This window comes from Sorex fumeus, unplaced genomic scaffold (assembly GCF_029834395.1).
Source record: "Sorex fumeus unplaced genomic scaffold, SorFum_2.1 ptg000042l, whole genome shotgun sequence".
Lineage (NCBI taxonomy): Eukaryota > Metazoa > Chordata > Mammalia > Eulipotyphla > Soricidae > Sorex > Sorex fumeus.
In genome coordinates, this window is record NW_026606099.1 from 10,444,883 (window position 1) to 10,472,739 (window position 27,857).

General features: G+C 57.2%; 1 protein-coding gene across 1 annotated transcript; it reads left to right on the forward strand.

Moving 5' to 3' along the window:
- COPZ1 (COPI coat complex subunit zeta 1) lies at nucleotides 1-26,283 on the forward strand. The gene is made up of 9 exons (XM_056120153.1): nucleotides 1-60; nucleotides 16,481-16,549; nucleotides 18,756-18,837; nucleotides 19,406-19,497; nucleotides 21,223-21,278; nucleotides 22,516-22,593; nucleotides 22,712-22,763; nucleotides 24,017-24,055; nucleotides 24,743-26,283. Exons 1-9 carry the CDS (start codon nucleotides 43-45, stop codon nucleotides 24,788-24,790), a joined length of 534 nt encoding a protein of 177 aa, XP_055976128.1. The 5' UTR covers nucleotides 1-42; the 3' UTR covers nucleotides 24,791-26,283.
- Nucleotides 26,284-27,857: the final 1,574 nt, after the last annotated feature.

Below are 27,857 nucleotides of genomic sequence, written 5' to 3' on the forward strand. Positions count from 1 at the left end.
GTCGCTCCTGCGCCTCCACGTCGGCACCGGCTGCGGGGCAAGATGGAGTCGCTGATCCTGGTAGGGGCTCGGGGTGGGGGCGGCCGAGGTGCTGTCGTTTCCCGGGGGCTCGGGGCCGGGCTCAGCCCGAGAGTGGGGGGCGTGGGGGTCCGGGTCCGCCTCCGGGGCGGGGGCTGCGCGGGCCCCCGAGCGAAGGCGCGGCCTGACGCGGGGGCTGAGGCCCGGGGCCGGTGGGGCTGCGGGACCCGCGGGCTGCGGGGGGCTCGTGGGGCTGCGGGACCCCCGGGGCGGAGGCGTGTGGGTCGGGGGTCTCCCGAGCCTCAGCCCCGACACGCGTTTCCCCAGGCCCCCGAATTCGCCCCGGGTTTGCAAGTGGCCGGACCCGCCCCGTGGGCTGCCCCGTCGCCCGGCCCGTCCTTGGGGAACCGCTCTCCTCCTCACCTGGGCTTTCCTTGGACGCTGTTCCGCGGGTCCGTCGTGGTTTGCTTCGAGACCGGCATTCTTGGAAGCTCGGGGCCGTCCCGAAGGTCGAGGATGGGCCGGTCGGTGTCTTTCCCCCGCCTCCGCCGCTGCCCCCCTCCCCGGCCGCGCAGACCGCAGGACTTGCTACAGTAGCATCTGGGATGCCAAGTCATCAGTGGTCCGAGAACCCTGGGGCCGGTTGTCCCTTGCCACTGACCGCCCTTTTTTGGCTAGCTGCGAATCGTGGTTTCCTCTTCAAGAAGTAGAACAGATTCATTTCTTGTAGGGGTGTGTGTGTGTGTGTGTGTGTGTGTGTGTGTGTGTTTTACAGAAAGAGAGTGTGAGTATGTGTGTGATGTGTGTGTGTGTGTTTTACAGAAAGAGAGTGTGAGTATGTGTGTGATGTGTGTGTGTGTGTTTTACAGAAAGAGAGTGTGAGTATGTGTGTGATGTGTGTGTGTGTGTGTGTGTTTTACAGAAAGAGAGTGTGAGTATGTGTGTGATGTGTGTGTGTGTGTGTGGTGCCAGGAACCAAACCCAGGACTTCACACATTGAAAACACCCGTTGTACCGCTGAGCTGTAGCCCCGGTCTTTGCCTTTTATTGGAGCACGAGTTCCGGGGCACACTCCCATCCTCGTTGGGTACGAGAACTCCAGGTCTCAGTTCTCTTTCAAAACGTCCAAGATAGGAGTGATTCTTGCTCCTTACACGGGTTGGTTAAGTTTAGGTAGAAAACTTCAGGGGCAGGTAATTTGCCATGTTCTCAGTACCGTTCACATGTACATGAACTGTTTCAGTGTGGTCCGTATTTTCAAGCAGTTAATGTGGTGCCAGAAGGCGATATTAGGGCTTAACACACGCAAGGCCAGTACTGTAACCCTGAGCTACACCCCGACCTCTTGGAGAGCCCTTTTACCACGGGATCTGTCTGTGAGGGTGTTGAGGAAGTTGTATGTGAAAAATTATTATTATTCCTCTTACCAGCTGCTCCTCAGTAAAATATATATATATATTTTTGCTTTTTTGGGGGGTCACACCCGGCGATGCTCAGGGGTTACTCTTGTCTTTGCACACAGGAATCATTCAGTGCTCAGGGCACCATATGGGATGCTGGGAATCGAACCCAGCTCAACTGCATGCAAGGCAAATGCCCTACCTGTTGTGCTATTGCTCCAGCTCCAGTGAAATACATCTTTTTTTTTTAATTGAATCACCGTGAGAACAGTCACAAAGCCTTTCAGTTTAAGTCTCGGTCGGTCATACAATGATCAAACACCCGTCCCTTCACCAGTGCACATTTTCCACCACCAAGGACCCCGCCCTTCCCCCTGCCTGTGTGGCAGATTTCCACTTGAATCTCTCTCTATGTTGATCACATTCAATATTACGACAAAAGACCCACTATTATTATTTGGAATTGTTCCCAACACTCGGGCCTGCCAAAAAGACATCACGAGATGATTTGTTTTCTGCTGCTGATTATGAAGCCCCTATGAAGTCACGCAGCCACTATTGTGGCCACACAATATTGGATTTCTGATATTTTACTAATAAGTCTGGAGGGCTTACTGCCAAAAGCCGCTGGGTTCTGAGATTGGTTTGTGTGCCTCTGGGATCATGGTCGTTCAGGAGCCGGAGGAGGGGGTTCATAGGTGGCAACTCGGGGCCTTGTCAGGGCGGGAGGCAGGGCCGGTTCCCCCCTCCACCCCATGAGGCCCCACGTGCCTCGTCACTGCAGTCTCATACCTGGATGTCCATTAGGCTCTGAAAGATAGCGGCCACCATGTCGCTGCCACCAGCGGGGGAAGGCTGAAGGACAAACAGCCTTCCCCTCCCAGGGCAGCATGGTGCTGTAGTTTAATGCTCGGTCCAGAAGCATTTCGTTGGGGCATTATTTTTACTCGAGTTTTCCCACCACTGGTCAAGCCTGCCTTCCAGGGACAGATGCGAGATCATTTACTTTCCCTTGCTCACTTTGAATATCAGGAAGGGTCCGGCGCCCCTCTGCGGTTCGGGAGGATAGTCCTGGCGCCCACATACCGGAGCCATGCTTGTGGAAGCGCATGGTCTCTGGGATTCCATCTGGAGAAGGCGGGGAGGCAGCGCCTGCCCATCTGGAACCTCCCGGCCATATCGGCTTGCTACGGCGCCCGGAGAATTCTCCGGCTGTTGTGGAGCCCGCTGGCCAGGTTTCTTCACCGCTGTGTGAAACAAGATGGCTCTGGGCCCAGTGAAATATATCTTAAGGTGCTTTTTCCTTAGGTCAATTTTCTTTATTTTGGGGGGCCACACCCAGCCGTCCTCAGGGCTTACTCCTGGCTCCACACTCCGAGGTGACTCTCAGTGGGGATCGAACCTAGGTGCTCCTCACGCAAGGCAAGCACCACCCTACCCACCGTGCTGTCTCCCCGGCCCCTTTGTGTCCAGTTTTAGTCTGTACCTGAGACGCTGCTTTCATGCATTCACAGATGCCTGCAGAGTTGGTCGGAAACTCCTGACAGCAATATTATTCTTTGTCGTGAGGAACCTGGTTTTGGGGATTAGGGTAAACCAAGGTATAGGGAAAGGGGTTGCTGAATGAAACAGATGTCACCACCAGAACTACATTTTGATTACTCTTCTGGACCAAAGTCTTTCTGGTGTTACTGTAGATTCTCATGTTGTGGACTTTCCACCTCTTCAGTTTGGAAAATTGTCCTTTGAACTCTCAGTTAGGAAAAGCTTTCGTTGGGGACATAGTACAGATAGGTTTCAATTCTTTTGTGTCCAGAGTTCTTAGGATACCGCACAAGTGTTTCCCTTCCTCTGTCAGCTCTTCCCAGTGCTCTTTCTGCTCTCATCATGTTCTGGAGCCCCAATTAAGAATTTATATATTTCTCTCACCATTTCAGTGTTTCTTTGCTGGAGTTTCAGAGAGAATATGTCCTAAGTAAGGCATTCATTCTATGGAATGAATCAGCTTTTCTCTTTATCCACAGTGGCAACCTTGGGAGAAATAAAAAAAAAAAAACATTCATTTTAGTAATTTTCAGTGCTCAGTGGTTAAGAGAAATCGTCATTAAGAATCAGTGATAGGGCTGGAGTGACAGCACAGCGGTAGGGTGTTTTGCCTTGCACACAGCCGACCTGGGTTCGATTCCCAGCATCCCATATGGTCCCTCGAGCACCGCCACGAATAATTCCTGAGTGTATGAGCCAGGAGTAATCCCTGGGCAACGCCGGGTGTGACACAAAAAGCAAAAATAAATAAATAAATAAAAATCAATGGTAATTTTTATTTTTTATTTCCTGTTGCTCGAGCGGGCCCAGTAACGTCTCCATTGGAGACTTTTGTTGTTACTGTGTCTGGCATATCGAATAGGTCACGGGGAGCTTGCCAGGCCCTGCCGTGCGGGCGAGATCCTCTCGGTAGCTTGCCGGGCTCTCTGAGAGGGGCGGAGGAATCGAACTCGGGTCGGCCATATTGGCTGCGTGCAAGGTGAACGCCCTACCGCTGTGCTGAGTCTTTGGGGGCCAGACTTGGTGGTGCTCAGAGGACCGTGCATTGCAGGGCCCTGAACCCAGGTCTCCTGCTAAGTATGTGCGCCAGTCTTCTGAGTTACCTACCTGAACCAATTCCTAGCTTTTAATCTCCTTCTTTTCATCACCTCAATACATACTGGCCCACACCAAAAATGGTGCCCTCTATTATTGCTCTGGAGAGCCAACCCTGATTCATTCCCATCTGTTCCTTGAGCCCTGCCAGGAGTAAACCAGATGTGAGCCCGGAGCACTGCTGGGTATGGCCCCAAAACAAAATATAAAAATAAAATTTCAGGGCCACGCCACGTCAGTGCTGGGGGGTGGCACAGCTCCTGGCTCCGTTGCTGGGGTCGAAGCCTTGGGCGCCCGCCCTTGCAGCCGTCTCCAACCCCTCAACTGGTTCTTTTATCTCATCCCCTAATCGCATGTCCTAATAATTCGTTCATCATTTTCATTATGCAAAGTGTGATGATCCTCTGGGTTTTACCTCAGCTCTCTCCTGAACTGAAGTGCTTCCAGTGACCGATCGTGCTTAGCGGTCATGGCCACTCCTTGGGGAGGGCTTCCACCTCTGACGTTCCTTTGGGGCGAAGAAGATGGCTCAAAAGGCCAGGAGCACCGGCTCCGCGTGTGTGGACACCCTGGGCTGCATCCTGAGCACCCCCAGGTGGGACTGGTGTCCTCTGAAAGAAATTTTGGTTTCTTACGGGCCAGAGGGAGTGAGATAGCTCAGAGAGCTGGATGCTTGGCTTGCATTCGAGAGTTCTGGTGGGATCCGTGACACCACACAGTCCCTCAAGCACCACCAGGCGTTCCCACTGACCAGCAAGTCGGGTGTGGCACGGAAGCCAACATAAGGGGGCTGGAGCAATAGCACAGCGGGTAGGGCGTTTGCCCTGCAAACCCGGGCCGACCCAGGTTCGATTCCCAGCATCCCATATGGTCCTCTGAGCACTGCCAGGGGTAATTCCTGAGTGCAGAGCCAGGAGGAACCCCTGTGCATTGCCGGGTGTGACCCAAAAAGCTAATAAATCTAAAAAATAAATATTAAAAAAAGAAACCAAAATAAAATCCTATTAGACTTTCTTTTTCCAATTTTGAAAAACAATTTTTTTTAATCGAATCACCTTGAGAGACACAGTTACAGAGTTGTTTATGATTGGGTTCCGATGCCAACCAGTACACAGCTCCCACCACCACCGTCCTTAGTTCCCTCCCACAACCTGCCACCCAGCCTGCCTCTGTGGCAGACGCTTTCCTTTCTCTCTCACTCTTTCCTTTTAAGCACCCTGGTTTGCAGTGCTGTTACTGAAAGGTCATGTACATCACTCTCCCTCCTTTCAGCACTCAGTTCTTGTCCAGAGTGATCATTTTCACTTAGCATCATACCGATCCCTTCTCTGTCCTGACCAGGCCCCACAACTTGTGACAAACTTCCTACCGGGGACTGGTCCTCCTGGCCCTCCTTTCACTTCCCTTAGGTATTATTCTCCTACCATAGTTTGTTTATATGTATATATGGGCTGGAGTGATAGCGCAGCAGTAGGGCGTTTGCCTTGCACACGGCTGACCCGGGTTCAATTCCTCCGTCCCTCTCGGAGAGCCCGGTAAGCTACTGAGAGTATCTCGCCCACACGGCAGAGCCTGGCAAGCTCCCCGTGATGTATTCGATATGCCAAAAATAATAACAAGTCTCACAGTGGAGACATTACTGGTGCTCGCTCAAGCAAATTGATGAACAGTGGGAGGACACTGTTACAGTGAGACACACACACACACACACACACACACACACACACACACACATATCCAGCAGATGAGTGTGATCATTCTATCCCTGTCCCTCTCCCCGTAAGACTTCTTTTGTATTTGTTTCTTATTTTGACTGGGCTGCTGGGAATAGCTCATCAAAGCATCTTCTTTTCTCTGTACCTCTGCAGGTTACGCTGCTGTAGGTTATTGAGAGTGGGAGGATAACTAGAACCATCAATTGAAGTCCGTCCTGATCGTTTGAATTTATAAATGCCCGTAAGTTCCTTCATTTAGGAACTTTACAGTACAGCATCTTTCTTTCTTTTTGGGCTTTTGGGGTCAGGCCTGGCAATGCTCAGGGGGTTACTCCTGACTCTTCGCTCAGGAATCACTCCTGATGGTCCTCGGGGGACCTGTGAGATGCCGGGGACCGAACCCGGCTCGGCCGCGTACGAGGCAAAGGCACCAGCAGAAGTACCACTGCTTGGCCCACAGGTTTCTCTCAAGGCCCAGACTTGCAAGCGGGTCTGTCTGATCTCTCTCAGGCCGTTTCATAATCCCACGGGAAAGACTCTCATCTTCTTCCTTTCCCAGTGCTTTTAATAATGCTCCCAGCATGGGGCTCTGGGTATAGGACAGCCCGGAAAACAGTTGTCTGAAAACTTGCCCTGCCTGAGTACGGCCGACCGGGATTTGGTCCCTGGCCCCCCGTGTGTTCCCCCGAGCCCCTCCCGGAGTGATCCCACGTGCAGAGCCACGTGTTAAGCCTGAGCACTGCCAGGTGTGCCCGGAGCAACAGTAAATAAATACATGAATAAAAATGCCTCCGGCCTGTGTCTTTGGCCTTTGCTTGTTTCGATGAGCTCATTTTGGCCGCTCCTCCCTTTTCTTTCTTTCTTTTTTCTTTTTGGGTCACAAGGGGTTACCCCTGTTTCTGCACTCGGGAATGACTCCTGGCGGTGCTCAGGGGACCCCATGGGATGCTGGGGATCGAACCCGGGTCGGCCGCCTGCAAGACAAACGCCCTGCCCGCTGTGCTATCCCTCCAGCCTGGTCCTCTCTTTCTTAAAACTGTTGACAGGGGTGGGACCTTTTTGGTCACCTTTTCTGTTAACAACCTGTGGAACCTTCAGAATACTGCCCCTCTTGCCCCCTGCCTTCTTGACTCCCTCTCCCCTCCAAAACTGAGTTGCTCCTGACAGTCTCGGTTCTTCAGGCTTCCCACCTAGGGTTCAGTTTTTCCTCATCGACTCCGAGTCTGCACCTCTTAAGTTTGTCCTTTTCCTCCCCTCACTGTTTCATATTAAAACAGGGCCCAGGGGCTGGAGCCATAGCGCAGCGGGTGGGCGTTTTCCTTGCACGCGGCCGACCTGGTTCGATTCCCAGCATCCTGTATGGTCCCCCGAGCACCGCCAGGAGTAACTCCTGAGTGCAGAGTCAGGAGGAACCCCTGTGCATCGCCGGGCGTGACTCAAAGAGCAAAAAAAGAAAAAAATAATAAAACTGCCCGAGTCCCAGATCCAAAGCTTCATTCAAAACTGAGGCCGCCCAGAGTGCCTGGTGCTCCGCGCGTAAGTGGGTGTGGGTGGGGAGGGGCCTACGCAGAACTCCCGTGACTCTTAGAGGTCGCCTTTGCTCTGGCCTCTGCCTCCTGAATCATTTTAATGGGGCTTTTGTTAAATTCCGTTGGCACTAACGGTAGGGGTGCTTGGCCTCGGCCCCTCCCCCTGCTCCGGGCAAAGGCACCAATTACATTAAGCCCCCAAGCACTCCCATCTCGTTGCGCCCGGCCCCTGTGCCCCGCGCCCAGCTGCGGCCTTGCCTGGGCCCGGCCCTCCATCTCGTCCGGAGACGCAATCTCGCTCCTCACCGCGGAGATATATTTCTCCGCTCGGCGCCGGCAGTGCCAGAACTGCCCCCGGTGAGGTCCCCGGCAGCCATAAAAATTTTTATTGTGATTATGTTGGTGTCGGGGTGTCCATCTGGGTTATTGCACACCTAGTTTAATTGATTGAAGTTTAATTTATTGACACTTCAAATTAAATGATCAGAATAAACTGTGCTGTTACTCTGGCCGGCTTGTTTTAATGGTTGATTGCTGGAAGCAGACCTTGGCTTGAACTAAAACCCCCGAAGAGCAATTGACGCTGCTTCTAACTCTCCCCGTGCCTTGCCCTCCAAGAAGACCTCGTTATGGATTTCCGACGTATTTCTATATATTTTTCCCCTCTCCTTCACAGTGGTGGGAAAGAGTTGGTCCCCCACAAGGCATAAATTATACCAGAGGTCTGGGGGAGCTGTCACGCAGTCAGAAGCGAAGGGGGTGGGGCGTGGGGGGCTGCCGGGGAAGAAAGCCAGGCCCTTGAGAAGCCGGGGAGGCAGGGATGAATGCAATTATCCAGGTATTTGAGGGAACCCGGTGGCAGATTTAGGGCCCTTTTTCATCTGGCCCCTTGCTACTGTTTTTCACCTTATCAACAGGACCCGGTTGGAGATGGGGTATTGGCAGGCACGCCAGTTGGGGGAGGAGGAGCTGGAGGAGCGGAGGAGGAAGGGTGGCACAGGAGAGGGACGGTCCCCCCTGCCCGCTCCGGCCCGAGCGCTCTGGAAGGCAGAAGCCGAGGCCAGCGCGGGGCTGACGGGGCGGGCTGGGGATCGCGCCCGCGCACATGGTGAGAAGGTGCCGGTGCTCACGGGGGCCCTCCTGTTCCCGGTCATTCTGCGTGGCACTGGCCCCCGCTCAGGTCTCCGGAGTTCTCGTGTGGACCCCCCCAGCCCCCGTGTCACCATCTCTGCGGACTCTTTACATCCTCTGTTAGTTCTGTAGGTTGCACATGAAACCTGTGTCTCCTTATTTATTTATTATTTGTTTATTGGCTTTTGGGGTCACACCTGGCGATGCACAGGGGTTCCTCCTGGCTCTGCACTCAGGAATCACCCCTGGCGGTGCTCGGGGGACCGTTATGGGATGCTGGGAATCGAACCCAGATCGGCCGCATGCAAGGCAAACGCCCTCGCTGTGCTATCACTCCAGCCCCTCCTTATTTAATTTCAAACTTTTTTTTTCTTCCTGGATCAGAGAGAGAGCTCAACAGGCCGAATGCGTGCTTAGCGGGCGGGGAGCCTGGGTTTGATTCCTGACGTCCTCTGAGACCAGTGCTGGGAGTGGCCCCATCCTCAGTCCCCCAGCACCACCAGCAGGTGTGGTCCCAAAACAAGGAGAATAATCATAGTAAAAGGAAAAAAATTTTCCTTCCCACTGCTGTTAGGGCTTGTGTGCACTGACAGTTGGTCTGGGTAGCTCTGTCTACCAATTTTCTTTTTTTTTTCAGGCTTTTTGGGCCATACCTGGCGATGTTCAGGTGTTACTCCTGGCGCTTCACTCAGAATTCACTTCCTGGCAGTGCTCAGGGGACCATAATGGGATGCCGGGGATCAACCCGGTCGGCCACCTGCAAGGCAAACCCCCTACCCGCTGTACTGTTGCTCCAGCTCCACTCGACCAATTTTCTCCACGGCCTTTTCTGACATTTGTATAGTTTGGGGGAGGAGACTGAAAATAAGGGAAAGGGTCGTGCTGGCTTGGTGTGGTCGATTTGGGGGAGCCAGTTGGCGGAAGGGTAACACAGGCTGCTTCAGGGGTTTCCGGAGTGGATGGGGAGGCGGCAGGGCTGGGGGATGACCCAAGACGTGGCCAGCCGAGGGTTCACCGGAGTGAACCTGGCCCCCAGTGGATTCGTCCCTTTGCTAAGTGACATGTACATGAAAGCTCTTGGATTACCAACCTGAGAAGGAAATCAGGAAAAAGGCAAGAAGGAAATCGTGTTGTGATGGGGGGGCCTCTCTAATTTGTCCGCCTGTTTTATGACGCCTGTATTTTTCCCCTTCCGTTATGGTTGATGAATCGGGGGCTGTGTGGTCCTTGGGCAGACTGTCACCCGCAGACAGGTCCTGAGTCTGCTCTCCTGAAAGCTGGGCCTCTCGCGAACAGCAGCTCAGAGCCACCGAACTCACGTCCCGGAGCCGGAGGGGTGTGGTATGACCTTTGCTCCCCCTGCTGGCTGTGTTCGTTTTCTCGGTCATATTTATTAATTTATGGAGGCCACACACACATTTATCGGAGTCATTACTAGACAGGAGAGGCGGCCATATTACACAAGTGGTTTACTCATTTCCCTTTTCTCCCTACTGTCTTCAGGGGGAATCTCATTAAATTCTAGGCCTGCTTGTATGAACTCCTTAAGTCAGAAACATTTGTGAATGTGTATTTTTCTGGAAACGGCCCATAGATTTCATCTTTTTTCTAGGGCCCTGCAGTAACTCAAGACAGGTATTACCTTTCACTAATCTAGGTCAGGCCTCTCCTTCTCTGATGAAGACGCTGAGTCGCAAAGAAAGGTCAAGCTAGAGGTCATGGCTGGTCCTGACGAGAATACAAGGATTTTAAGAATATAAGAACTTAGGGGGCTGGAGCGATAGCACAGCGGGCAGGGCGTTTGCCTTGCACACCGCCGACCCAGGTTCGATTCCCAGCATCCCGTATGGTCCCCTGAGCACCGCCAGGAGTGATTCCTGAGTGCAGAGCCAGGAGGAACCCCTGAGCATCGCTGGGTGTGACCCGAAAAGCAAAAAAAAAAAAGAAGTAAGAACTTAAAGAGATTTCCTCAGGGCTGGAGAGACTGTACAGCGCTTGCCTTGCATGCTGGGTTCGATCCCTGGCACCCCAAATTACCCCCAGCTCCACCAGGAATGATTTCTGAGCACCAACCATGTGGCCCAAAAACCCCAGGGAGAGAGAGGGGTTGGGGAGGGAGGGAGATTCTTCTGCAGAGTTGGAAGTTTTAATGCCTGTATTGGAAAATTTTGTATCTGCATCAGATACCAAGGTTTCCCTAGGCGTTTCTTCCTGCCATCTGATCTTCCCTAAGATCCGCGTTGGCCTTCCTCTGTTACCCTGGTCTCGTGTCAGCTTAGCTCATGTTACTCCTCTTCCTTGCTGAATCGTGTTCCTTGAATTTAAACTAACCCATGGGGAGCATGTGGAAACTGCTTTTCCCGGTCAAAGCCTTCAGCTAATTCTGTTCTTTTCTTCCTCTCCTTCCTCTCCTTCCTTCCTTCCTTCCTTCCTTCCTTCCATCCATCCATCCATCCATCCATCCATCCTTCGAATCTGGGTTGACTACATGCAGGGCCAGTGCCTTACCCAAACTATTTCTGGCCCCCTAATAATGTTTGTTTGCTTGTTTGTTTTTTGGGCCACACCTTTCAGGGATTACTCCCTGCGCTGTGCTCAGGAATTACTCCTGGTATGGCGTGGGTACCATGTAGCGTGCCAGGAATCTAACCATGGTTGTGTCCAAGGCAAGCGTCCTACCCACTGTACTATCCTTCAAGCCAGCCGTGAGTCTGGCTTCTCATTCTTTTCTTTTCCCTGAAGTCCTTAGGCTTGTAGGTGGCAAATTAAAGTCCTCCACCCCTGAGAATGTTTTCATTTTTAAGAAGTTGGTACTGGGCCGGAGAGATAGTACAGTGGGTAGGGCGTTTGCCTTGCACGTGGCCGACCCGGGTTCGATCCCCAGCATTCCTAATGGTCCCTCGAGCACCGCCAGGAGTAATTCCTGCGTGCAAAGCCAGGAGCAACCCCTGAGCATTGCTGGGTGTGACCCAAAAAGCAAAAAAAGAAAAAAGAAGAATTGGTACAGGACCGGAGAGATTCGATAGTCTAGCCGATCAGGTGCCTTGCACATCGCTGACCTGAGTTCGATCCCTGAACACCTCTGAGGGAGAGAGGGGAAGAAAGAAATTGGCACCGGGTGCTCAGAGTACTAGAGAACCAGCTGGGCACACGGAGGCTCTGGGCTCCTCGGTCCCCCGGCATTGCTGGAAGTGAGCACCGAGCCAGATGTAGCCCCTGAGCACTGCTGGGTGTCACCCAAAAACCAAACAACAACAAGAGAGGTTGGCGGGGCCAGAGAGATGACACGTTGCGCAGGGTGTTTTCCTCGCAGGTGACCCACCAGGGTTCAGTCCCCCCAGCACTGCAGAGGTTTCCCTGAGCACAGAGCCAGGAATAAGCCTGAGCACCTCCAGGCATGGCCCCAAAACAAGAGAGAAGCTGGTGCAGTTGGAGGGCGAAGTACCCGTTTGGGAGGCCAGAAAGGTCGCCCAGTGGGAGGCACTTGCCTTGCACGCGGCCACAGGGATTTGGTCCTCTGCGCTGCATGAGTGATCGCTGAGCACAGAGCCGGAAGCCAGCCCTGAGACCACCAAGTGTTGCCCCAGCTCTTTGGCCATGTGGCGCTGGGAATGGTGTCTGGGAACTTCTAGTTTTCACTCTCTTGTTTTAACTTTATAAATAGGGTTTTTTTGTTTTTTTTTGTTTTTCTTTTTGCATCACATCCAGCAGTGCTCAGGGGTTACTCCTGGCTTTGCACTCAGGAATGACTCCTGGCAGTGCTTGGGGGACCATGTGGGATACCAGGGATCGAACCCGGGTCGGCTGCGTGCAAGGGAAACACCCTACCCACTGTGCTATCGCTCCGGACCCTATAAATAGGTTTGATGGAAGGATGTCTTCTTTCTAGCTTACCGAGGTGTATCACCAAGCCCCAGGGTACTATCTCTGGCCTGCTATAAAGATTTTAAGTGGGGGAATGGAGCACTGTCCAGAATTCCCCTCTGGATTATGACTTGTGCCCTTCTCCCTCGCTGGGTAGCATGCTCTAATTCCATGAGGCTTTTGGGGTTGCATAGAATGGCTTACAGTATTAGCTGTAGCTCCCAGATAGCCTGTCCCCACCAGCCCCAGGGAGTCCCCCTAAACTCTTCTGGTGACACAGCATGATCTGAGCCAGAATGTTCTTTTACTGTATACATTCTAAACAAACCTGATTTGGCTTTTTTTGTTTGTTTGTTTTTTGTTTTTGTTTTTGCTTTTTGGGTCACACCCAGCGATGCACAGGGGTTACTCCTGGTTCTGCACGCAGGAATGATTCCTGGCGGTGCTCGGGGGACCCTGTGGGATGCTGGGAATCGAACCCGGGTCGGTCGGCCACGTGCAAGGCAAACGCCCTACCTGCTGTGTTATCACTTCAGCCTCCCCCCATTTTTTTTTTTTTTAAGAATGCATCTCAGCCCGTTTCATTTATAGGCCCCGCGAATCAGAGACCTTTCACCTGGACTTGCCTTTTCAAGTTTTGCTGAGGCAGCTGCACGTCCCCTGGAGGCCAACAGGGGGCAGCACGAGGAACAACGCTTCCTCGTTAATCTTTCATGTGCTGGGGGAGGGGATCCTGGGAGCTGGCAATGTTTTTTCTCCAGGCTTCAGAGGCCCCTGGTCGAGATCAAAGCCTGGCTGCAGCAGGCTATTGGCTGGTTCGGTGTTGTTTCAGCTCCCTTGAAGAGTCCGCTCTGGTTTTCTTGATAATAAAAACATACCCGGACTCTGAGCCACCGACCTCCCACGCACAAGTCCCCCCCCCTGCATTTCCAGGCACCTCCGTTAGCGTTTGAGGTGAAGTTCTGTTATACACTCAGGCTGTGGGTCTCTGAAAGTCAGTGCATCACAGAACTTTGTCTCGAAAGCTTCCCAGCAGCTACTCATTCGGGAGTGGGAGGGAAGAATATTTATTTATTTATTTATTTATTTATTTTGGGTCACACCTGGCAATGCTCAGGGGTTCCTCCTGGCTTTGCACTCAGGAATGACTCCTGGCGGTGCTCAGGGGACCCTGTGGGTTGCTGGGAATCAGACCCTGGTGGGTAAACGCCCTACCCGCTGTGCTCTCTCTCCAGCCCTGAACCGGCTTTTTAAACCTAAAGCTTGTAGGGTCTTTCTCCATAATTGGCATTTAATGTATTACTAGGTCAAGCCTAGTCCGTTGTCCAGGAAACCCACTTCTCAGTAGTCGGGAGTTATTTATAAACTTGCCCTTTACAAAAACTCAGAAATGAAATTACATTATCAGTAATGGCTTCTGGGGCCTTTAAACGGGCTGATTTTATGGTGTGAGAGCAGCTCCTGGCCCTCCCCGCTCCTGAGAGGTCCGGCCCGGGCTGCCGTGGGCCCAGCTCCAGTTAGGAGGTGGCAGAATGGCAGAAGTAAAGAGGAAGCCGCTGGCCCAGCCGGACTGCTTGGCGCCTTCCAGCAGCCTGTACGCCTTGCCCAGACCCTCAGCCTTCGCTGATTCCTTTGGAAGGCTGCATCGGCCAGCCTGTTCACCAGCCTTCTAGAACTTTGCAATGGTCTCTTCCTTTTTTTTTCCCTTTTTGCGTCACACCTGGCTTTGCATTCAGGAATTACTCCTGGCAGTGCTGGGGGGGTGGGGGGGATATGGGTGCTGGGAATTGAACCCGGGTTGGCCATGAGCAAGACAAACACCCTACCCGCTGAACTATCACTCCATCCCCAGATCTGGGCCTCTTCTTAATCTCCCTCTCTCTCTCTCTCTCTCTGGCTCACACCCATTAGTGCTCAGGTCTCACTCGGGGTACCATGGAGTGCCACGGATCACACCCCGGGTCAGCCGCGTGCAAGGCAAGTGCCCTGCCCGCTGTACTGTATCTCTGACCCTTCTCCTTGCCTTCTTTTCTGACTTTCATCCTTTCTAGGAAAAGCCAGTGTTTCTCTTCTTGGGGTTTCCTTGATAACATCCTCTAGGAAGTCAGTGAAAAAATCCAGGAGCAGAACCAGGACCCCTGGCTCTCTTGCTCTGCTCTCTCAGGTTCTCACATTCGTTCTCTCGGCTGCCAAGGACACTGTCGGGCTCCCGGTTCAGTGATCTTCAGCCCCCAGTCCACAGGTGTCAGAAGGCTGAGAAATCCCACTCTTGTGGCTTGGTCATAACTGTGGGTGTAATGGGCTGGTTTGCAGAACGGGGGTCAGTCCGCAGGTGTCAAGGGCTTGAAGACCGTTGTCCTGGAGCGCTTGTGGCCGTAGGGTTATTCTTCCTCGTGACGCCAGACACACTCTGTGTTACCAGTGCCATCACAGTGCCTGGTTCCAGAGGAGATAGTACAGACGGTGGACACTTGCCTTGCACGCGTCTGACCCGGATTTGATCTCGGCATTCTCTGTGTCCCCCCGAGCATCTTCAGGAGTGGTTCCCGAGTGTAGGGCCAAATAGTAAGCTCCGAGCCATGCCGGGTGTGGCCCAGAAAGTAGACAGAACCCCCAGAGCCCAACTGCCTGACTCCTTAGCCTCCCCTCCTTCTCTGGCGTTACCGGAATCACGCCCGGGACCTCCCGCATCGAAGGCACGTGCTCTGTCGCAGATGGTCCCTGGCCCCCTTCTCCTTCCTGAGTCTCTTGAGTCCCAGTGGGCCCCTCACATGGAACAGAACCCTCTGGCGCCTCCCGGGACAGTTGGCAGTCACAGAGGCTGCAGTTTCTGCGTTTGGCACCGGTTCTTTCCTCCGCTCTCTTGGGTCTTGGAGAATGAATTTGACCCCGTGAGGGCTGTGGGTTTCCGATGGAAGGCCAGGAGGGAGTGGCAAAGCGACAGCCTTGACTCCTAGCTGATCAGACAACCCAGAGGGTGGGTACAGCAGGCAGGGCACTTGCCTTGCGTGGGACCAGCTCGGATTCCACCCCTCGCACCCCACATGGGCCCCCAGCTCCACCGGGAGTGAGCCCTGAGCACAAAAAGTCAAGGTGAGCTGCTTCCCTAGGAACTGCAGGAGGAGAAGAGCTTTTCTAAATGATGTGCCTTGCAGTTAGTTTGAGTTTGAGTATAACCGCTAAGGCTGAGACTGATTTGTCCAAGCGTATTTTTTTTTGGTTATTAATTTTCTGTGGTGTTGGGGATTGAGCCAACAGACTCAGACATTTGAGGCTCTACCACTGAGCCACGTCCCTGGCCCCCAAGTTCACGTCTCTTTTGGAGGGCGGTCACACCCAGTGATGCACAGGGGTTCCTCCTGGCTCTGCACTCAGGAATTAATTACCCCTGGCGGTGCCCAGGGCACCCTATGGAATGCTGGGAATCAAACCCGGGTTGGCTTTGTGCAAGGCAAACGCCCTGCCCGCTGTACTGTCGCTCCAGCCCCCCAAGTTCAGTCCTTGACCGGGACAGAAATCCCCTCTCAGCCTCAGGCCCCGTCGTGTCCTTTTCTCGCCTCTTTTTCACTCCCCAACGTGGAGGTTTTTGTCCTTTCAGCCTGACTAGTGGTGGTCACCTGGAGGCAGTAGAAAAATCAAAAAGAATTGGGATCTTGGATCAAAACTGGGGAGATGAGTGATGTTTCACTCAGTGGCCACATTGTGTGTGTGTGTGTCTGTGTGTGTGTGTGTGTGTGTGTGTGTGTGTGTGTGTGTTTCTGCGTTGCTCCCACATCCACTAGGGCATTCAGCCGTCCAGTTTCCGATGGCCTCGTGTAGCGCCTGTTAATTAACCTGGTCACACTCACCTGTGCATGGGAGTCCAGCGAGGCGGGGGGATTTGGGACAGAACCGTAGCATAGTATCTGGAGATGCCAGCGTGACCTACCTCGGTTAGACCCTCTGCGCTCCGATCGGGGGCGTAGTCTCTCTGGAGCTTCTGGTGGCTGAAGCGCCTCCACCCCCGATTCAGTTCCTTCCCGGCCTGCTCGTCCTCCGGGGACAGTGTCACGGGCTCGCCAGCTTGGGACTGGGAACACCCGGACTCACGTCTGTGCCCCTTCGCGGTCAGACTCGGGGGAGGTCGAAGGTTTGCGGGGGTGGAGGCACCCTCCGGCCTGAGTGTCTGTTCCTGTCTCCATAGGAACCCTCCCTGTACACTGTCAAAGCCATCCTGATCCTGGACAACGACGGAGACCGGCTCTTTGCCAAGGTGAGACTCCCTCTCCGTTTGTGTCGCAGCAGGACTCTGAGCTTCGAGCCGCGGGACCTGGTCCTCTTCCCTCGTCTCTCTCCGGACTCCAGTTCTGAGAATCCCTCCTCCCTCCTGTCCCGGACTCTCCCCAGAGGGAAAACACAGAACCCTAACCTGCTGCTGTGTGAGGGACCCTGGCCTCTCCTCGCCTGCCCGGCCTCGTCCTGTTCTGTTATCAGCACCGGAGCGGAAAGGGCTTGGGCCATTTGGCAGCTGGGCAGGGGCGGCAGCTCGTTGCGGCCAGTCCCGGCCCGTGTCCATCGCTCCCGTCCGTTTTCTTTCCCTCCTGCCAACCCCCGCCGGGAGCTTTCTAGGGAATTCTCCGGCGGGGGCAGGCTTCTGGCGCTCAGTCTGCAGTTACCACCACGCATGTTATCTCCGGACTTCCCCCAGCCCTGAGATCTTTCCAACTTTGCGGCTCCTGAGAGAGAGCAGAAAGGACGCGCCTCTCTCCTCCCTCCCAGCTTCCCCCCCGCGGGAGAAATGCTTTCAGTCCCTGGAGTATTTGCTCCGGGTGAGCCTGGCATAAATCAATCAGCAGGTAGAGATTAGTTTAGAATTCACCAGCTGTTCCTCCCTGTAATTGGATGTAACTATGCAGGACACCTTTTGAAACAGTTCTCCAGTTACTAAATGCCAGCCCTGTCGCAGGTCTTCAGCTGACTGCGACGGATTATCCCCCGAAGAGCAGGGCGATCTAGCAGCCCCCTCCCCGCCCCCGGGCCAGGGCGAGCTCGGGAGTGGGCTCGGCGGGCCTCCTGCGTCTTCCCTGCCTTAGAGAGCCTTGCTGCAGGGGGCGTGGGGCGGGGGAGCGGGTGCCCCTCTCTTCGGAGAGACTCGCCGAACCCGGGGCCTCGTGCGGGGAGGCATGTGCCCTGCCGCCGAGCTGCGTTCCGGGGCCCTGGGTCGGCCCTTTCTCGGAGCCAGACTTTGCGGCCTGGCCCCGCTTCTCGGCTCCATCCAGTGGGGAAGAAGGCGGAAGCGGGGTTCCGTGCGCTCGGCGCCTCTCTCTAGCGCAGCCCCTCGGAGAGCTCGAGAACAGGGTCAGGGTTTCTCTCCTGCAGGCAGCTGGGGGCAGAGCCTCCTGGTGAGGGAGGGGACTGAGTCCTCGGAGGGTGGGTAAGGAGCTTGCCGAGCTCCCCAGCACCCCAGAGGATCCGAGCACTGCCAGGACTGAGCCTTGGACGTAACTGAGCTGCCCCAAAAAACAGCCGTACCCCCCCCTTTCACAAAAAAAAAAGTGAAGTGGAAGGACGGAGAGATCGAGTGCCCACCTTGCACGTGGCCGACCCAGGTTCAGTCTCCGGCGCCCCACGTGGTCCCCTGAGCCCGCCAGGAGTAAACCCTGAGCATAGGCAGATGTGGCCCCAATCCGCCCCCCAGAGGAAGAAGGAAAAGAAAAGAAGGTGTAGTTGCTGGGACTGGAGCGACAGCACAGCGGGGGGGCGTTTGCCTTGCACGCCGTCAACCCAGGTTCGATTCCCAGCATCCCATAGGGTCCCCTGAGCACTGCCTGGAGTAATTCCCGAGTGCAAAGCCAGGAAGAACCCCTATGCATTGCCAGGTGTGACCCAAAAAGCAAAAAAAGAAAAGAAAAGAAGGTGTAGTTGCTGGGACAGGAGCGATAGCACAGCGGGGAGGGCGTCTGCCTTGCATGTGGCCGACCGGGGTTTAATTCCCAGCATCCCATAGGGTCCCCTGAGCACCACCAGGAGTAACTCCTGAGTGCAGAGCCAGGAGGAACCCCTGTGCATCGCCGGGTGTGACACAAAAAGGGAAAAAAAAGAGGCTTAGTTGCTGGCCACAGCAGCCTTTAAACATTCTGCTCTGGGCCAAGAGATGGGACAGTGGCTGCGGCGCTGGCCTTGCATGTCGCTGGCCCTGGCTCATCACGTCCGGTTCCCCAGCGCAGCCTCAGGTGACCCTGTTTTGAGCCAGGTGTGGCCCTAACCCCGCAGCCCCCACGGCGCACCCCAGAAGACAAGCGTCCTCGTTTCGTGTTTGCTCACTCACGCCCCGTCCCGGCCTCTGCGGCGCTTCCTTTGCTCGTGTCAGTGTGTCTCTCCCGCCTCGGGCGTTGAAGGAGAGAGACCCAGGAGCCGGGGCGGTCACTCACGGTCCCGGCTCCCGGCCCTCACGCCCGCCCCTCCTCTCCCCCGACCAGTACTACGACGAGACCTACCCCAGCGTCAAGGAGCAAAAGGCCTTTGAGAAGAACATTTTCAACAAGACCCACCGCACCGACAGTAGGCTGTTTTCCCTTCACCGCGGCGCGTGGCGTGGGGGGGAGGGCGGTGGCAGGCTCAGGTGACGGTCCCTTTCCCCTCTCCGCCCTCCTCCCCTCGTATAATAAACTCTTCGGAAATGTAGTGGGGAGGAGAGTGTGCCTCACGCGGGAATACGTGCTGGCAGGTTGGCTGTTAGCTGCCTGTCTGGTCCCTGGATTTACGAGCCTCCCTTGACAAATTTAACTGCAGCGCTGCTTATTGTACCGCATCCATTAGGGCAGGTAAATGGAAGCGTGGAAAGGTGACCGCTCTGCGTTTTCACCTCCGAAGGATCGGCTGGTAGCCGTCGGGGACGGGGAGGGGTAAGGGCTGCGGGGGGAGGGGGTCCGTGGGGAAGACACGTGTCGATGCCCCCCGCCCCCGCCGAGTCGCTCGTTTGTCTCCCTTGGGCAGGTCGGCTTCAGTCTTTGGGGAACGTGCCACCCCGCCTTCCTTCTGCCCCAAGCAGCTGGATTCTGGGAGCTCTTTGGTGACCCTCTGGGCTCCTTGGCTGGGCCACCCACTTTTTCCACTTTGCGCCCTCCAGGTGAGATCGCCCTCCTGGAAGGCATGACGGTGGTCTACAAGAGCAGTATCGATCTCTATTTCTATGTGATCGGCAGCTCCTATGAAAACGAGGTGAGACTTCCTCTCTTCCTGCACTCTCTGGCCCTGGCGCCCCACGGCACGGGCCCTGCTTCTGGACCCGACACTTGTCACTGTCCTCCTCAGGCTGGAGGAGGGAGGCCCCTGCAGGCTCACGGCCCGACCTGGCAGATGAGCCGGTCGACGGTGGGAGTCCTGGGTCTGCCTTTCCCTTTTTTTTTTTTGCTTTTTGGGTCACACCTGGCGATGCACAGGAGTCACTGCTGGCTTTGCAGGAATGACTCCTGGCGGTGCTCAGGGGACCCTATGGGATGCTGGGAATCGAACCCGGGTCGGCCGCGTGCAAGGCAAACACCTTCCCCGCTGTGCTCTTGCTCCAGCCCCAGGTCTGCCTTTACTTTTATCTCGTGTCATAGGCGCGTTATATGTCTTACTACTTACTGACAGACAACATCAGCGGCCTAGCTCGTTTCTTTATTTCTTTGGTTCTGGGACTCAAACCCAGCACCTCACCCATGCAAAGCTCGTGCTCTGGACTTCTGCGGTGTGGTCGGGGCGGGAGGGACTCTTGCCCCTCCTGGGAAGGCTTCACACTTTTTTTGGGAAGACGAGCTAACATCCTGGGTCAGGCGGAAACCAAATTCTGAGTGGTTCACTCGAGAAAACGAGGGTTAGTCCCAACCTGCTTTCTGTTTACGGGAGAGACCGCCTCAGCTGAAAGCTCCTAATGAGAGGAAGGAATTATAAAGAAGGGGCTGGAGCGATAGCACAGCGGGGAGGGCGTTCGCCTTGCAGGTGGCCGACCCGGGTTCGATTCCCAGCATCCCATAGGGTCCCTCGAGCACCGCCAGGAGTCATTCCTGAGTGCAGAGCCAGGAGGAACCCCTGTGCATCGCCGGCTGTGACTCAAAAAGAAAAAAAAAAGAAGTGTAAAGAAGCCCGCACATAATCGGAGGCAGAAGTCACTCTTCCTGGGCTCCGGTTTCTGTAAGGGATTTGTAGAGCACTTGCTTTGGAAACCTTACAGCCCTCACATGAGTCGTAGACAAGCGGCTTTGCCTTACGGGGGAGAAACCGAACCAGGAGCCGCCGTGTGGACTTCCACCTGAGCACCGGTGGGCTGTCGGGGGGGAGATGTTGTGCCGCCTGACCCGACAGCTTGCCGAGGACGGCCCCTCTGAGAATCGCTTAGCTGTGCCTCCAGTCCAGGTCAGCCCCACCCCGGGGCCCTGTGCTCTTTCCTCTTTCCGTCACCGCCCGGACTCGGTGCCCAGTTAACGATCTCCCTGCCCCAGACCTCGGCCAACACTTACTACCGCAGGTAAAGACATGGAGGACCAGGGCAGGAAAGTTTTGTTGGAAGAGTCGGATCAAGGAGAGCCCTCATACTTGGGGTCATGCCGCAGGATCTAAACCACACGGGTTCTCTTCTTGTTTGTGCTCACTTTGACCTTGATCACTTGATCACTTGACTTCCCTTTCATCGTCGATTTCTCGAGCGGGCGCCAGTAACGTCTCCATTTGTCCCTGTCGCGTGCTCGTGTGGCCCAATGGCGTCTGTTCAGTTTGACCTTATGGTTTTGGTTTTGGTTCTTTATGACAGGCCCTGTCTTGTGTGTGTGTGTGTGTGTGTGTGTGTGTGTGTGTGTGTCCTTTCTAAGCCCGTGTCTTTGGAACTTCATGAATCACAGGGTTTTGTTTCCAGGTCGCTGCTTTCAGAGCCTGGAACCTCATCCTGCTTTTTCTGTCTCCTCACAGCTGATGCTCATGGCCGTCCTGAACTGCCTCTTTGACTCACTGAGCCAGATGCTGCGGTGAGCAGTCCCTTTCCGACGCCTGTTTGCGGGAGACAGTCACTGCTCTTCAGGGCCAGGGACGGGGCAGGGATCAGTCGAGGCTCCAGGGACCCAGCTTCACCTGGGAAGTGGCGGGGGGGTGGGGGTCAGATCACAGTCCCCTGCCCTGCTGCCGGGTGTCCGGCTCCCCGTCTCCCGTCCCGCCCCCGGAACAGCTCTCGTAGGAGGGCGGTTGGGAGGTGCAGATCTCTGTGCAGACCCTCTCCCGTCCCCGGGCAACCCTTGCCTGAGCTCCGAGCACTCTGCCGGCACTTGTTCGTTCTTTGAGAGGCAGCAGACGGCAGGTCCCAGGCGGAACAGCCGTCGAGCGGGCCCGGGCCCTCAGCGCGGAGCTGGGAGACGCTGCCCCCTCTCTCCCCTCCCGCCTCCCTGATGGGCTGATGGGCAGGGGAGGGGAGCCGAGGCCCCTTTCCTGAGCGAGCGCGGGCAGGGCCCGGCTGCATTCCGGCAGCTCCCGAGTGAGCGCGGCCCAGACAGCCGTCCGGAGGCGCCGAGCCGCGGGCCCCAGCCCCACGCAGGCAGCAGGCGGGCGGGCGAGCGGCTCCGGTTTCCTCAGGAAGGAGGTGATTTATCTCCGAGCCAGGCGAATGAATGGGCTTCGTTTCTGCGATCTGGCGAAGGAGCCAAACTGACGGATGCGAGTGGCCACATGCGCCAACCACCGGATCCGAGGCCGGGTGGCGCGGGCCCTGACCTCCCCCGCCCGGCCCGGTCCGCTTCTCAAGACCAGAGCCGAGCTGGTGAAGGGGTGGGGGTGGGCGGAGGCGCAGAGCCGGCCTCGAAGGTCCGTCCAGGCTTGTGCGCAGGGCGCGTGTGTGCTCTCCCCTCCCCTGCGACGGCTCCAGCGCCGTTTACGTCTCTTTCCTGCACGCTCAGGTCGGGGTTGCTGAGCTTTGGCTCGGGCCCCCACCCCCACCCCCAGAGAGGGAGAAACAGAGCTGAGTAGTCCGAGGTTGCCTAGGGCGGCTGTCGTTTGGACCGATGCTTCCTTGCTCTTCCCGAGCCGCCCACTGCACGCAGGGGTGGGATGGGGGTCTAGAGGCACCGGCTGCAAACATCTCCTCCGCCACAGTTACTTCCCTGTCTGTGTCCTTGGGGAGATGGTCGCAGGTCTGGTCTAGCCGCCCGGGCTCAGACGATGTCCGCAGATTCCTCTCACACGCCGGGTTTTTTTCCTTTTCTCTTGGGGACTCAGGAAAAATGTAGAAAAGCGAGCTCTGCTGGAGAACATGGAGGGGCTCTTCTTGGCTGTGGATGAGATCGTGGACGGAGGGTGAGTCCTTGGAGTGGCCTGGACTTCCCTGAGCCTGCGCGGGGGTCTGGGGCACCGCCCTCTGTTCTGAGGCAAGTGTGCTGAGTGGTCAGTGTCCCTCCCGTCTTTGTCTCTGTAGGGTGATCCTCGAGAGTGACCCCCAGCAGGTGGTGCACCGGGTCGCGTTAAGGGTAAGCACACTGTGCCCCTCCCAGCCCGGTCCCCGTCCACCCACGCAGTGACCGCATCCAAGTGTCCCTGCCCGAAGCACGGGCACCGCCTTCTCCCCCTGCCAAGCCCTCGTTGCCCCGGAGAAGGGAGGCGGAGGGCCCGGGCTCTGCCTCTGACCAGCGCTGGCTGGTCCCCGCTGGGCCAGGGCGCACGGGAGTGTCCCTCGATGCCCCAGAACTGGAGCTTCCCGTGTCCTTCCTTTGGGGAACGGGCCCCAGCGGCCTGGCACAGGTTCTTGCTCGTCTTTGCGCGTCTTTCCTAAGAATCTCAGGGCTGGAGAGCTGGCCCGGCAGGTCAGGCACCGGCTCCCCTCGCCTGAGACTAAACCGGGTTCCCATCCCCGGCGTCCCACATGCCCACAGGGCCCCCGAGCCCCACCAGGGGTGATTCCTGAGCGCACAGCCAGGAGGAAGCCCGCGTGGCCCACAAATGGGAGGGAAGTCCTTGCTGGACGGACTCTGGTCCCTCTTGGGTGCTCGTGGCAGCAGAGAGGTTCCTCCGAGTCTGCGGGGGAGGTGAGGGGTGCAGAGCGCACCTGCCCCGAGTGCCGGGCCCCGAGATGTGCGAGCACTCGGAGACTGTCCTGGCCGTGACCTCCACGGCGAAGACCGGCAGTGCCGGTAATGGGAAATCTTCTCCCTGAACTGCCTGGGGCTCCATTTGCATAGTTTAATCTTCTCCCCCAACATATGTCTCTGCGTGCGAGTGAGAGGCTTCCCCGCCGCACCCCCGGCCCCTCCTCCGCCCTCGCAGGCTGCTGTTGCAGCATTTATTTCTTCGAATTAACATGCTGTCGTTACCCATCGGGCCTTGCGGGATCCATTAAGCGACCCCCGGCTCCCGCATCCTTCCCCTCCTGATATTGATATTCAGGGAAGGTCTTCTCCGGCGAGGGCCAGGGAATCGGGGCCCCTGCGCCCAGGCTGGGGATCTGGGGACCTGCTGAAGACCTGGAATGGAACTAAGGGCTTGGGAGGTTCTCCTGCCATCCCAGAGGAAATGGATGAAGTGACCCTCCCCTCCCCGCGCCCCCGCCCCCAGTCACAGTCCCTCTGGCCAGCTGAAGTGGTGGCTGTCATGGTCCCCAGAAGGGACCGAGGAGTGGAGAGCCCCTGCCCCGGCTTCAGTTTCCAGGGCCACTCCTGCCTTCCCGTTTCTGTGCCCACGTGCGAGTCGCGTGCCCACGCTGAGTGCTTGTCTCTCGGTACCCCAGGGTGAAGACGTGCCCCTCACGGAGCAGACGGTGTCTCAGGTATGGCTCACGGCAGCGGCTGGCTGGCTCTCCACCCCGGGCTCCCTCTCACTCCAGAGACCCGGCCCCTTCCTCCTCAGTGCTCCCTAACGTGCCCCCTCCTCCCGTCTCTCTCCGAGTGCGGCTGGTACCCTTCAAACCCTCCCTGCCTGCCCGGTGCCTCCTGGCGTGATTTATTCCCCAGCAGAGGCTGCCTTAAGCAGATGGTCTGTATGCCGCACACTCTCTTTCCCTTATTATTCAAATGAGGACGGAGCTGGCAATGCATATTCCAGGAGAGGCGCTTGCGCTGCTCCTTCCTGCTACGCTGCAGATAGATGGTCTTCCCGGTGCGGGGCGGGGGCGGGGCGGGACGGGCTGTTTCCTACCCGGCTGGAATCACCAACAAGCCTACCTGCCTGTGTACTCCTCCTCTTTCAAACATCTGCCCGGTGACCCCGGTCTTGTCTGGTTTTGGGTTTTTTTCTCTTCTTTCTTCCTGGGTATGTCTCTTCCCTTTTTGTCCGGGGGAATTTCCCAAACTGAAGGTCCCCTCGGGGTAGGGGGTCCCTTCCCCTCCCTCTGCCCCGGGGGCTTTTCTCTTTGCCTTTCCCCCCCAGGCGGGGTGCAGGATGGGGAGCCGGATCCAGCCGGATCCAGCCGGTGGCCCGGGCCTCCTTCAGGCCCTCACGCAGTTCTTCCCCGCAGGTGCTGCAGTCAGCTAAAGAACAGATCAAGTGGTCGCTCCTGCGGTGAAGACGCCCCAAGTCTGGCTCCCAGCACCCTCCCAGCACTCCACACTTCTGCTGCGACTTCTCGTCCAAGTCCAGACCCCCAGCCGATGCTCTCTGGGCCGTCTTGGGGAACAGAGGGACCCTTGACCCCCCGTCCCACTGGGTGGTGGTTCGCCCCTCCAACTCCTGTTCCTCCCTCTGTGTGTGCTGTTCGGGGGTCAAGGCCCCGCGGAGCTGGCCGCGCACCCTCTCCTCCTCTAGATGGATTCTGCTCCCAAGCTCTCCTGCACCCACACCGCCGCCCCCCCCCCCCCAAAAAACCCTACTCCTCAACTTCTGTGCCCTTTGTTGCAGCTACACTTCAGATCAAAGCGAGAGAAAGAATGTGCTGAGTGTTTTCCTCCCTCTGCCCTTGCCGGCCTTCGCCCTTGCCGGCCTTCGCCCAGGCCGCCCATCTGTCTGTCCAGCCCAGGGAGAGAGAATTCCTCTCTGGCGAGTGGGGGCCAGTGGGGGTGGGGACCTCATTGCAGCCCACTTAACTGGCCTCATTATTTTCGCCCGCGCCTTCGTGCTGCGGAACGGCTGAGGCGGATAGGCAGGGCCAGAGCGGAGGGAGCAGTGATTTCAGTTGGACTGGAGAGGCCTCGTGCAAACTCCGGGTTCCGGGCGCAGACGCGTTCCCTGCCCTGCTCCCGGCTCAGAGCTTCGGTGCTGCTGTGGTCTGGGAGTTGGCGGCGGCGGGAGCGGCCGCTCCTTCTGGGCCATCTCCTCTCCCACCTCTGCGGCCAGGCGGCAGCTTCGCCTGACTCGTGCTCTGTGCCCTGGAGCCGCCTCAGTCCCCCTGCACTGAAGCTCCACTCTAGGCTCGGGCAGAAGAGTTTCTGCCCAGAACGGAGGGAGAGACTGAAATTTATGACTTGGGCCTCTGCGCGCCCTCAGGCCTGCGTTCCCTCCTCTGCCTGGGGCCTGCGGGCGCTGCTGCCGCCGAAAGGTGTCTCCAGGCTGCCTCAGCCTCACATCTGGGCCCGGCATGCCAGGTTGCTGGGATAAGGTGCCTTTCTGTCCAAAACCCCGGCACTGGTATTTCCCCAAGAAGCAGGAGAATGGAGCTCTCTCTCTGGGCTCTGAGCTTTCCCCCCGACTCAAAACTTCACACACACCGGGGCGGGAGCGATAGCACAGCGGGCAGGGCGTCTGCCTTGCACACGCCCGACCTGGGTTCGATTCCCAGCATCCCATAGGGTCCTCTGAGCACTGCCAGGAGGAATTCCTGAGTGCATGAGCCAGGAGGAACCCTGTGCGTCGCGGGGTGTGACCCAAAAAGCAAACACACACACACACACACTCTTCCCTGCGTTCTGCCCCACCCACGTCCTGCCGGTCCTTCGTGACTGAAGTGGGGGGAGGAGTGGGCAATTTGAGGAGGCCTTTTTGTGCAAAGGAAGCGTGGAGTCAGGAGACCCCCCTTGACGTGCTGCCCCGTGCAAAGAGGAATAAAAGGGTTCCTTTTCCAAACTGCCTTTGTGTGATGTTTCTGTTCCTCTTCCTCTCTGGTTTTGGCAAGCTGCTCCTAATTCCTCTAGCCCCCCCACCTCCCACTCCCCATCTTATAATATTTCTTCCCTCCTACCTCAGAGACCCCCCAGCACCCCCAACACGCCCCTAATTTACGGGGCCGCTTGCCTCCTTGGCATCTCTCCGTCCCCTCGCCTGGAAATTGGCGCCAGGGGTACAACAGGGACGCTGTCTGCTCGGTGGGGGTCCCGGGAACCGAGTTCTTCCCCCACCCCCTCCAGCCCCCCCCAGCCAGCTGCCGGCTCCCCCCGCCGCCGGGAACCCAGAGCCGCGCGCGCACCTGCGCGGGGACTCGCGGCCCCTGCCCGCACCTCCCGCCCCGGCTCCGAAGCGGCGCTGAGCGGTTATTTATCGGAGCCGGTGCCGCTCCAGAAGGTCAGGGCGGCGGTGTAAATAACCTCCTCCCGTTTCCCGAACCCCCAGAGCCCGCGCCCCCCCCCCCCCACCTTGATTCGCGCAAATGGATGTGGCTGGGCTGGCGCCGCGCCTGGCCCTGCATCCTGATGGGGCGGGAGCGCGCGGGATGCTGGATTGAGCGGGTGGACGGTTGCCCGGCGACTGGAGGATGCGCGCGTTTCCTTCCCGCCTCCTCTGCAGGATGGGGGGGGGGGAATGCTCTGCAGTGCGGTGCGCGGGCGGGGGGCGCCTCGGTCACCTCTAGGGCTCCTGCTGCGGGCCGAGGGTGGGCGAGGAGACGCCAGCCTGGAGCTGTCCAGTCTCTCCTGCTCTCCCGGAGGACCCCCCCCCCCCCCCCCCCCCCCCCCCCGTCCAGCTCATCGACTGTGGCACTGGGGGCCTGGGAGCCCCCCAGCAGAGCGCCTGGGTGGGAGCGCGTCGCCCTCCCGCTGGGGGCTGCAGGAGGCCTGCCTGGGTGCAACAGTGTCCCACGGGTGGGTGTGATCTTCCTCCTGGGAGCCCGCGGGGACCCTGGGGCGTAGGGGCCAAGGTGAAGTCTGGGGGAACCGGAGCAGAGAATGGCGCTCTCTGGGCTTTTTGGGTCCCACCCGGCGATGCACAGGGGTTCCTCCTGGCTCGGTGCTCGGGGGACCCTATGGGATGCTGGGAATCGAACCCAGGTCGGCCGCGGGCAAGGCCAACGCCCTCCCCGCTATCTCGGCCAGGCCCTGCGCTCTCAAATTTGAGTCAGTTCTCAACCCTGAGATTCCCCCAGCTTGTCTGCCCAGCCCGGTCTGGTTTGAACTTTTCCTGTCTTCCCGGCATCCCCCTCGAAGCTGAAATTCGCGGCCTCCTCGCACCGAGCCAGCCCACTGCCATGGCAGGTCTCCTCCAGGACTCAGCAGACCCCCAGGTGTGCGCACCTCCCTCCCGGTCCGGCTCTGGCTGGGGCCTCTGGCTCTGTCCCTGAGTCTCCCCCTCCCGAAAGGGACTCTGGGAAGCCCCTCCCTCCCTCCTCCCGGCCGCTGCCCCTCCTCCCCGCTGGCTGGGAAAGTGGCTGCAGCCTGCACAGAGCCAGACACCTGCCTGCCAGATGTGGCAATTCCCCGCCGTCCTCT

Bases quoted from the DNA above. Each gene is read 5' to 3' on its own strand.
- COPZ1 (XM_056120153.1), top strand. The intron at 22,594-22,711 runs GTGAGTCCTTGG...TTGTCTCTGTAG, and splicing joins GATGAGATCGTGGACGGAGG to GGTGATCCTCGAGAGTGACC. The intron at 24,056-24,742 runs GTATGGCTCACG...TCTTCCCCGCAG, and splicing joins CGGAGCAGACGGTGTCTCAG to GTGCTGCAGTCAGCTAAAGA.